Source organism: Varanus komodoensis, unplaced genomic scaffold, assembly GCF_004798865.1.
Source record: "Varanus komodoensis strain SLA01 unplaced genomic scaffold, ASM479886v1 scaffold34_1, whole genome shotgun sequence".
Taxonomy (NCBI): domain Eukaryota; kingdom Metazoa; phylum Chordata; class Lepidosauria; order Squamata; family Varanidae; genus Varanus; species Varanus komodoensis.
The window spans coordinates 5358628-5370307 of record NW_025335854.1 but is presented as its reverse complement, the minus strand read 5'-3'; the positions used below and the strand labels follow the sequence as shown (position 1 = coordinate 5370307).

At 46.6% G+C, this 11680-nt stretch overlaps 1 protein-coding gene across 1 annotated transcript in view; it reads left to right on the top strand.

The window, feature by feature from the left end:
• The first annotated feature begins 1406 nt into the window (after window positions 1–1406).
• Window positions 1407–11680, top strand: part of RGL1 (ral guanine nucleotide dissociation stimulator like 1) — an 83849-nt gene continuing 73575 nt past the window's right edge. The window contains exons 1-2 of the mRNA XM_044439074.1: window positions 1407–1616; window positions 2651–2761. Coding sequence (XP_044295009.1) covers window positions 1590–1616; window positions 2651–2761 — 138 coding nt within the window. The 5' untranslated portion in view covers window positions 1407–1589. The remainder of the gene's footprint in view (window positions 1617–2650; window positions 2762–11680) is intronic.

The window sequence follows — 11680 nt, the reverse complement described above, 5'->3', positions numbered from 1 at the left end:
ATCTTGCCCTGGGAAAGAGCTTTACTTTGAGTTGTCCCATAACAAAGCCATCACTGAAGCCCCATCTGTGGAAAGTGCAAGATGATCTTGCTGCTATTGATGGGACGCAGTGAGAATTGCAGGACTTTCCAACTATTTCATGACGATATGGCCACGTGATTACTGCTGACTCTGTAGCTGGAGCATCCTCTAAAACTAAGCTTCCATTTCACTAGTGTAAAAGTGACCACATTTCCCCTTTTCTTTTCCGTTCTTACAAGGAACATCTTGTGTTCTGAAGAAGATAAGCATCCAAATAACTGTTAAGTTTTCGAAGAAAGATCACCCATCGCTTCTGCTTTTCCTTAGTCTTGTCTAATTAAATGTGCATGCACCCTCTGGCATTCCATTGTACTAAGTGTGAGCCGTACAGTTCCACCTTTTTGCACCATGGCAAGGAATATATTTCTCTCTCCCCGCAACCTCACAACACGTGTGCACACACCTATGTATTTATTCAGGGAGGTTTAATCCTGTCTGAGGAAAAGTTCTGGGAGACTCAAAAGCTTGTTTGTTATTTTATGACATTTTAGCTGGCCCTAATAAAAGCGTTAGGCTAATGCCACTTTTGCATTTTCTTGCTTACCTTTCTTGGGAGTTTGCGTACCCTTTCCAAAAAATAATTAAAAAACAACAACTGGATGGACTGTAAGTATTTTCCCATGCGAGGCTTAAATGGACTTTTCCTTAATGTGGAACCTACCATGGAATCGGCTGCAGAATGTCTGCCCTCTCCCTGAATTTTGTTGCATATTAACCCCATTTGGACGCATCACAACCTGCGCAAGAAAAGCCTGATGGGACTTTTCTTTTGCCGAATCTCTGAAATGCTCTAACCGCCCAACCCCATAATAGTTTGAGTGACTGCAGCTCCTTTATTAGGCTAATAGAAAAAGGGGCTATAAGACCTGAGGTACCACAGACACTACCAACGGCTTTCGCTGACCAGGCCCTGCCTGCCTCATCGGTTTCCTTTGCAGTTGCAATGCCGTTCCGGATCCTGAAGGACCATTTCTGACGTGCGTGTCCCATTGTCAAGACCTCTCTGGGGTCACTCAGGCCGAATTATTCAGAGAAGTCTCCATGCCCAGATAAAAGAAGTTCAGTGAACCCCCTCCCTCCACCTCCCAGCTCTTCTTTGTCCCTCTTGGCCAGGAGAAGGGGAACCCGCGCCTTCTGTTTTGCCACCTGGTCCTGATCAGGAAAGATTAAGCTAATACACTTTGCAGGGGCTCGGAGCGCGCTAGGTGCCAAGGGATGGCTCGAGCGTCTCTCCTGCTCTCTCTGGAGCCGAGTCCGCAAGCATAAACAGGAAAACCTTACATCACTGGTGTGTGCATGTGTGCGCGGGGGAGGAGCCTCGTTCCCGCTGTCTCTGCGCACCAGTCACAGCTCTTTGTGGTCATGAATTGACTGCAGAGAGCGCAAGCCGCGGCTCGGCGTGCATCGCAGAGGTCCGGGCGAGCGGGTCCTGCGCGGCGAGGCGAGGCGAGGCGAGGCGTTCGCAGCGCGCAGCATGCTCCGTCGACGCACCCGGGAGAAAGCCCAGGATGAAATTGCTTTGGAGAGCTAAAATGGTAAGCCGCGCTGCCTTGCCTTTCGCAGACGCGTCTCTGCCCTCCTTCGGGAAGGCTGGATTTACTTTCACGAGGGCGAACCGATGGGTGGGCATGCGTCTCCTCCACCGCCTCCATGCTGATTCTGCAAGGAATCTTTTAAGAGGTGGTTAACTGCCGCCACGGTTTCCCGTGAAGGCTGTTTTTTAAATGACGCTTATCCACAATCTAGTTTACTTTGCGGTTCCGTGGGCTCCATCTGAACAGAGGGACGGCTGTGGCGCTGGGGGGAACAGTTAAGAAAAGGAACCTAGCTGGATAAACTTTTGCATGAACTGTGAATGCTGTTTTCTTTGATCAATGACAAGGGGGCTGCTTCTGATTAATATTCCTTTCTTTAAATGCCATCCAGGGACTTGTTGCTGAACAGATTTCAAATAAAGTTGAATAAGAGATGCTATGATAGCTTCCCCCTGCCCCCTCTCGGACTTCTGTCATGTTCAACTTTTTAAAAACTTTGATGGGCATCTCTAAGGCATCACGGATACTAAGCTCTCAGTCCACGTCCTGGGAAAAAGTTCCAGAGAGCAAACACACTCTGACATCATTTCAGATAATTATTTCAGAATAAATAATTCTGAAGCTCTGCTCTTCAGGATTAAATCCCTGTTACTTCTCGGTCTTCCTGAGCAATCCATCATTTATAAAGTGTTCCTGCAGTTGAAATGGTGATGCTAATACTAGTTGTGGATAAATAGGGAGTGATTTCCTTTGGAAAGACATTGTAAAACTATTTAAAATATGTGCAAGCCCTAGTGGAGGAAAACCTAAATGGAAACTCGGAATATCCTGATAAGAGGCAAGGGCAGCTGGCCAAAAGTAGCCCCTTCCATTGAAAAGTATCTTGTCTTGGTTTGCAATTGTTATATTTACATAAACCAGTCATGCTGTGCAGCGAGGCATCCACGCAGCAGTTGGCCTAGATTTATTCTCAGAAGAAAAATAAGCTGTTGTGGTTGCTTTGAAAGCAAGCATTTCTTTTCCCCATACGGCAGAGCTCAATCCAGGACTGGGGCGAGGAGGTAGAAGAAGGAGCTGTTTACCATGTCACCCTCAAGCGAGTGCAGATCCAGCAAGCCGCGAATAAAGGCGCAAGATGGCTAGGGGTGAGTCAAAATGCCACTTTGGCATCTTGTATGAATGCTTGGTGGACTTTGGAGTGGCGTTGAAAGAGCTGAATTCCAAGGGAGCAGCTTTTCTCGAAGCAGTGCCAAAGCCTGCTTTTGACATTAACATGCTTGTGGGTCTTTCTCTCATCTTTCTTCTTTTGCTCGGTCTGTCAGCTCTCGCACTGGGCACAAAACTTGCGGGCTTGGTCACCTGCAGGGCTGCTTTTCCAATGCGGAGGTTTTAATGCATGTAGGGATTTAAATTTGGGGTACGTTTATGAATTGCTTTAGAGAGGAAGTATGCAGCTTCAAATCTTGGGCTGGCAGGACTGAGGAGAACCTGGAGAGCTGTTGTCAATCCAGGTGGACTGTGCTGAGCTAGGCAGATCATGTGCCAGATGTTTTAAGGAGCTGTGTTTGCTTTGGACCAGATTGGGTGCTGTGTTTCTCCTGTGAATGGGTTGAGGGACATTGGTAATGCTAAACAGGTCTTAGCCTGGCCTGGATTGAACGGGATGGGAGATTCCTCGGGAAGTTCAGGAGAGCTGCTCTGGGGCTTTCTGGAAGAGGAATGGATAAGTGTGTGCAGTTCTCTGTTTGTTCTTTCCTGGAAAGCTGGGCGTTACTATTTCACGCTGGCCATTAAGCGGCTTGTGTACTTCATGGCAGACTAGTAAATGCATAGGAACACGTGATTAGTGCCTCATTGTGCTGAGCCTTGTTAAGTCTCTTCAGGAACAGATCATGAGTTTATGTTATCGTCAGTTCCACCGTTGTAGCGAGAGGCACAATAAATAAACCCGGCAGTGTACGTTCTCCTTCGGCCAACTTCTTTTCCATGTGCTCGCCTGAAATGCTGCAATGGATTTTGCATGTGCTCTTGCTCAGATGCTGAAGAAGCCACGATTAACACGGCCAACTCAAGCACACTTTGCAGTGTAGTAACTGTCATTGGATACACTGGAATTTGCTTCTGAGAAAACATGCATAGGATTGCTTTGAGTGACTCGAGAGGGTCCCCTGTGCAACCAAGGAGTTGCTTCGACAGCCTGTATTACCTCGCTTCCTCAAAGCCTGCAAAGCACTCACAGCTTGCATTGGCTCTCCAGAGTGATGTCGCTGATTTATAGCACCTTCCTCCAGTCTGGTGCCTTCCAGATATGTTAGACTACAGCTCCCATCATCCCCAGCCAGCATGATTGGGGAAGTGGGTTTACAGAAACGAAGGCCCTGAGAGGTACAACTGCCCTAGTCAGACCTGACTTTAACTGAGTACAGCTTACATTCATGGAAGAATCAGATTTATGTCTGAGCTGCACCTAAGTGCTTTGGCAGGTCTCGAAGCCGACCTGACACCATAAACCGTACCCACGTGCTAGTTAAACACCCATTTTGAGAGGCCAGTCCTGGGCTTTCGGCATGCGACACTTGATTGGAAAGAAGCATCCAACGCAGGAATTCTACTTCGACAAGTAGGGAAAGCAGCTGAGATTCCAAATCCCGTATGGTGGATATTGACTCTCTTACATTATGTTTTACTATGGGGTTTGTCTTTCTTCTTTTAAAATATTTTCATAAAAAGGTGCAATACGGAAAAATAAAAAGCTACCAAAGGATCTTACACAAGTATAACATATGGCGTGAAAAAAAAAATAAATCCGAAGAAGTCAGTAACTGTGGTTGTCTTATTTTCATCACTGAATCTATTGTTGTATGTTTAATTTTGGGATTCTTTATCACCTTGCAATGGGAACATTTTGAGGGCTTTGTGCTTATAAGTTGCCTCTTCTGCCCTTTGCAGGAAGAGGCAGAGTATAAATACACTAAATATGCAATTCCTTATAAAGTACCTTGAGTGATGTGCAGGGCTGCTTAGACGTTCGATATGGATACAGATATAAAGCCATTTGTCACAAAAATAAAATGCTCTCCATGGGCACATGTAACCAAATTAACTTAATTTCTTAGTTATATTTTGCAAGCCTCGTTTTGCAGCAAAGATCTTATATACACTGATCGGATTCAGGATTCTTGGAAGACTCTTGAGAGTCGACTTAAAGGGGATCTTAGTCAGGTGCAGGAACATTGTCAGGCGGCCGCTCGGGTCAATGGAGTCAACTTTGCCCTTTGTGCTGGGCCGTCGTACCCATTGCTGCAAGTTTCTCCCTTTTCACATTCCCAAGAAGAACTGCGTGTCCTCAGCAAAACAGATGACTTCAAATCTGCGTCCTTTATGTGGCACGTTTCCCATCCATGCCTCCTGTTTGTAGTCAAGATGGGTGAAAAAATGGATTATTTTTCACAGATGGCAGCTTTTGCCGAGGTACAAGGCCATTGAAAATGCCATTTTGTCCTTAGCTGAGGTTTTTTTTAAAAAATGTAGTCAGTGTAGGGTATTGTGCAGACTGTTTTGGTGCAAATTAGTCCTGAGAATGCCACATTATTCAGCTACAAATTACACAGGAACATCAGAAGCTGCGTGGGCTTTTGGTTTGTCCAGCCCGGGATTGCTGACACCGAGCGACAGTAGATGTCCAACATTTCAGGTGAGAGTTTTTCCTGCCCAGGGCTCAGCCAGAATCAACTGTTTACGTACTTACATCCTGCCTTTTTTCTTACAAGAACTCAAGGGAGCCTACATCATTCCCTCCTCCTGTTCTCAAGCTCATCCTCACAACAACCCTGTGAGGTAGGCTGGGCTGAGAGGCTGTGACTGGCCCAAAGACACCCAGTTGGCTCTGTGGCCAAGCGGGGACCAGAACCTGGATCGCCTGAGTCCCGGTCCCGTGCTCTTAACCGCTGCACCATGCTGGCTCTCAGCCATTTACTGATCAAGCAATGTAGTACTTCAGCTTTTTGTGTTGTGGGGTGAGGGGAAAGGGGGCACCCCTCTTAAAGAAAGGCATTGGCATTGCTGCAATCCACAGACAGCTCTCTTAGATTTTGGTGGAAACCTTTCCCTTCTGCGGGAGAGCACAAGAGAAAGTCACTTTTAATGACTTGGATCAGAATATCTCCATTCGCTGAAGGAACAGAATCATGTGCTGGATCAGAACATCTCCTTTCGTTGAAGGAACAGAATCATGTGCTGGATCAGAACATCGCTGTTCTTTGTCCCGTGCGCTCAGTAGCATTTCTGCAGCCTTCACAGTATTCCCAAAAGGAGAGAAATTCCACATGGCCGTAGGAATTGCCAGGAAATGCTCTGGGACAGGGCACAAGTTTTGCATGGAGTCAGTCCCGCATTCAACCCTGACATCTCCAGGTGGGCCGGAAACGGATCCTGCCCATAATCCTCGGAGAGCTGCTGCCAGTCCATGCTGCCAGCATTGGTGTAGAGGGGCCAGTGGCCACAGGCAGCAGGAAAGCGCTTCTCGTCTTCCTATGACTAAGCCACACACATGAATGCATATTGTTTACCAGATGCTCGGTGTCAACAATGTTCCTTCTGGGATCCTCAATATAGCACACTGGGTCTAAGCATTTGCTATTTCACGATCCTTGAGAGTGTGATGGAATCAGAACCATAGAAGTGGAAGCCCTAATTAGCTCGTCTGTATAAATGGTTTCGCTTTATCGAGAAGGAATGCTTTGTTTCCCCCAAAGATCGGCAAGATAGAATGCTAGCGTTGAGATCTGATGCATTCTGGAGCCATTTTGACTTAGCAATAGTACTGATGGTCTTGTGATTAAAATGACATGAAAAACATGCCAAGGATAAAAAAGTTCAACCTGTGAATACTTTGACGAATATTAGAAGTGGGGTTCAAGGGAATTTATGGGCCCAGAGAGGTAGTGAGTGCAGAGACTGGTTCTCTTGAAAGTAATCCCGATACTGAGGGCAGCACATGGGGATAGAGGGGCTGGAGCCGGCGGTATCCTCTCACTCTGGAGCTTTGCTTCGCACTCGTACCAGCCTGGCCCGGGTTGGAGGAGCGACGAGGCACGGCAGATCTGCCCGGCCCAACAAAGCATGTCAGGTCCACCGAGTCCCCGATGAGGTGGGACTGAAAGACGACGAAGCGTCAGCATCAGAGACCGGCTTGGCATGGGGGAAAGCAGGAGATGGCGGTGAAGGTGGAGGAGGGAATGGGGAGGGAAGAGTCGCACATTGGGATGGCTCTGAGGAACTGCTGGGGAAGAGGAAGGGAAGCAAGGTGGGCTGAAGCAGGCCACCTCGTAGGAGACATTCCCCCCCGCCTGCTGTGGACAGAAGGTTCAGCTCCTTCCCTCCCAGAGTTCCCTTCAATAGGAGCAACACACCCTCAGCAGGAACGGCTGTGCTGACAACAGGTTTTTTAGGGGCCCTGGGCCAGACACCCAAAATATTCTTTCTCCTCTTTCCTGTCACCATCATTGCTGCCTCTCGCCTGCATCAGCTCTTCCTACTTCTTACCACCGTCATCGTTTGGACCAGAGGAACAAGCCCAGAGGGCTCTTCTCCATGGGCAGGCGGCTCTTCACATCACCTTGGGCAGGTGTCCGAGGCTTGGCTGACCCTTGATAGTGCTTTGGATTCATAGCGTTGGACTCTGGGCTGAATCCAGACCCCAGGAAGGTCATTCCTGGTCCCCGGTCCCCACCCTAGAGGCAAGAGCAGTGCCTTGGAGTGCAGGACTCTGCACCAGGGCACTTGGGAACCTAGTGGCAGACCTCTGCCTTCCATCGCCTGCAGCTTCTCAAGGCAGCCTTTCGGTAAAATGAGTTGCTGATCAGTTTTGCAGGCAAAGGGTTTGCTGCTGGCTTGGACAGCTAATTTAACACGCCCATGCTGTCAGCAATTCTCCCTTAAAAATGGGAAACTGTTGCTTTTGACATAAGTCTGCGGGGGGATACTGTCTTGCGCTTTGACATTCGACCTTGGTCCTTTGACATTTCCACTTTTTTAGCTGGGAAGAAACTGCTGGACTCGGGTAAAGAACTGTTGTTAGCTGTTTGCTTTGTGACATCCAATTTGTCTGCCTTTTTTCAATGCATATGCAGAACAACTAGGGGAATTTGCTCTAACCATACAGCTGTGTGCAAATCCTTGTTACACGAGACTCTTCATCAGGTAGAGGAAGAAGTTGATGAGCTCTGTGTTGTTCAGAAGACAAAACTGTTAATGCTGTCCTGTCGCTGATGTCAGAGCAGATGGTGTTCTAATAACAAATTTCAATTTTTTGGAAAAAATGAGTTTTCATGACTTTTCACACCGTCTCATGGAGTTCTTCTAACACAAAAGCCTGTGTGCCCACACTGAATGTGATTCACTTAAACAGACTGTCTAATTCTGTGCTGTATCTCACAACTGGAAGTCAACGCAGCAAATGCTTTTCCTGTAATGATACGATTGTTTCTGGATTTGTTGGAAATCCAGAGTAAAGTGTGTGGGCAGTGATCTGAGATATGAAGCAGAGTTGCTGAAATTTCTGATCCCCCTTTTCATTTCTAGAGACAATTTCTGGTACCTTTCCCTTGTACAGCTTGTCTGGAGCTGATGTCCTCTATCCATGAGTGTATGTTCACACAGGGGAGGTGGCCTACAGCTTCCATCAGCCCCAGCTAGCATGGCTAATGGCCAGGAATTCTGGGAATTTTAGTCCCAAACATATAGACGACACCAAATCTGGGAAGCTTGTCCCTATTTTGCCTTTTAGGAAAAACCGGGAATGCCTTTTTAAAAATGTTGTTAGTTGACAGATAAAGACACATAATGTTATTCAAACTTGCCTGCAAGTTAGTTCTTTGAAAGCCAAGCCAAGTGGTATTTTAAACTTACAAGCAGACTTTAAGGTGCAATGCTGTTCTTATTTCACTCTGAAATATGTGTGGTGGGCCCAGTGCAGACTGGGATAGTAGCATGTGGGATTAACTCTTTGCCCCCCTGCTCCCACTCTAGCTCGCCCCCTCCCACACCTGCAGCTTACGTGGTTCCAAAGGAATCCATTGAAACCAACGGATCGCTTTTTCATGATGTCAGTTCCAGGCATGCTTCCGCCCACCTAATCCAGATTGGGCTCATGGTTCAGTGCAAAGAGATTAAAAGTGGAGAAGTCACTGCTGACGAGCTCTAGTAACTCGTTGTGTGGCCCCGAGAGAGTTCTGCCATCTGCTCTGGCAGAAATAAACACCAATGTCATGCACAGTTACAAATAAGGTTCTTTTCCATTTCCTCCATAGCTGCCAACCAGCCCTGCAGCCAGCCCAAATGTTTTTTGCAGGGGGCATTAGAAAGGCAGGGAGAGGTCCACCTGCTCTGCCCACCTTTTACAGACTAAATTGTGAGCGTTTTAGAACTGTTTGTAAAAAAATACAGGGTGCAAAGAAAGTTTAGGGGGGTGAGCTCCCACAGGGCCACAGCTTACCAAACTTGTATATGCTGCTGAATGTTTTTTGAGGTAAGAGTATTCGCTAATAAATCCTGCTAGATCCATCTTGAGATTCAAAAAGTTTTTTTAAAAGTCTTAGCTGCTATCACCTTGCTTCTGAAGCAAGTTGCTCTGCTTCACAGTAAATTGAATGAAAGATACAGTAATGGGGAGGGGGACTTTGACCCTTTCTGTGAGATCAGATGTGCTTATGCACATGTCCCTATTTTCATCTTTGAAAAATTTCCAGGGGGTTGGTTTTGCGCTGAAGCCCCTCATGGCCTCCTTCCAGCACACAAAGGGTGTCTTTGGATCCTGGCCAATGAGAATCAGAACCAGATTTGCCCCTTAGTAACTTTGTGTTCATCCGTTTGTTTTCCAAGACTTCCTGGACATGTGGACTTGAAAAAAAAAAAAAAAAACCATCAAGAGTTGACTCAGCCTCAGTTTGTGCTGAGACGAACAAATTCAGTTCCTTGCAGCTAGATTCGGACGGACGGTAACTGTCAGCTTCTCTCCGTGGCTCTAAATTTCTTGGAATGGATGTCACACATGTCATGCGACTTCTGGATGGGGGAAAACCCTGTGCTTGTTTCATTCTATGCATATGGTCTTGTCAGCCTTCCAGATGAAAGTTGCCAGCTATAAAAGTGGGGCACCTTTGCCAGATCAGCAGGAGTTTAATACCCCATAGCAGTATAGCCTGAAGTGCCGGATCCTGCCTCATCGCGGAAACTAAGCAGGGTCTGGCCTGGTTGACATCTGGATGGGTGACTTCAGTGCTGTGACTGCCCTGTGAGCTTTGGCTCTGGGTGGTGTAGAAACACAATAAATAATCATTCATGGGAGCTTTGGGGAAGAGAGAGCTAGTAAAACAACTCTTAAATTACACGTTTGGGATGGGAAAGGAAATGTCGTGTAAGGGATGGTCCGGTCCTGTCCCTTACAGTCCTCTGCTTTAACACTTTTAGCAATCTTATCCCCCAGTCCCTTGGCAAGCGAAGTTGGTTTGCAGTTTCCAGATGTTGCTCATTCAGCAATCTTGAGGTTTTTGTAGGAATCTGGAATAAAGAACTGGGAACCAAGCTTAACTTCCTTGCCTACCCTCTTCCTTCCATGCTGACCTCAGTGCTCAGTTCTAGTTTCTTCACTGTATTCCCTGCAAAGCACTTTTGGGTTGGCCCTCCTCCACCACCAAAACGTTCCCTCACTCTTTTCTCCCACCCCACGAATGCAATTCTTTAGTTTCCCCCATAGTAATGAATGGCAGGCACCCACATATGTAGCAGAAAACAAAAACATGTACTTAACACTGTGATGGGAGTAGACATGATTTTTGCCTCTGGTCACCTCGGGGCTTCAGGAACCTCCATGGAAACGTCACAACAACCCAGTAAGGTAGATTAGGCTGAGAATCAGTGGCTGGTTCAAGGTCCTCGGACGGGAGGGGTCTCCCGCATCCCAGACCGTCTGTTACTCTAGCCTCTCTTAGGCCCTCCCAAGACCCGAGTTGGTGGTTGTCTGCACTGACCCATCCATGGCCCATTTCTTGGTTACATGACTGTGTGAAGGAATGGGCATTTTCCAGTGCTCCGTGTACCACCTCAATCCCAGCAGGAAATGTCCACTGAATATTGAACAGCTTGTAATTGGGGTCCGTTTTGTCCCTTAAGCAAGCACAGACATTTTTGTCCTCTAATGGCCATGTATGAATTTGACCTGTTTTTGTCTTTTTGCTCTTGGATATAAATGTTTTCTTTGTTCAGCACGCTTCCCTGCCTTCAGAAAGCATCCAAAGAGATCTGTCCCAGTGGTCTCATTATGGGAAAACGCTCTGTGAAAAGTTCAGAGCAAACTATTTTAACCACTTTTGCATCCCTAGAACTGCAGCGAGCCCCTCCCTTCCAATGCTTATGAGACGACTTCTCAGCTGAGGTCATGTAACTGGAAGGCCTGCCTAAAGCAAGAACGCTTGCCAGCTACAGCATTTCCCCCTCTCCCCAAATAAATGACTTGATGCAGAAATGCCAAATTCCTGAGCTGTTGTTTTAGCCACAGATAGTGTTCTTGATTTTAGTTTCTGAAATTCTTCTCCAGCCCCCATTTTTTATTGCTTGTTGTGTAATCGCTTCATGTTTATTACTGTAGAGGTTCGTGGTTCTCTTTCTGAACATTTAGAATGACAGGAAACTCAATTTTCGCTCGTATTAATGACTGGTAACTTCGAAAAGAGAAACGCCAGGAGACTTCCTTCCAGACAAGGGATTTATAGCTCCGCGGCCTTGCCTCATTCATAGGATCTTACAGGGGGTCCCATAGCTTCTTCTGTTGGTTGTCTCACCACAGAAAAGAAAAGATGGAATAGTTATGCAATGCCTTTTAATTAGTAGTGTTAGAATCCCTTTATATTAAAGCATCCCAGTTCGTAACATGTGAAAACAAACAAACATATGGTATTTTTAAGAGTTGCTGTAGCTTTTTGCAAATCAGGTTGGGCAAGGTATCTTAACGTTAAGATACATTGTAAATGGATTGTAAATGTAAAGAGTTCTTAATCCCACTTATT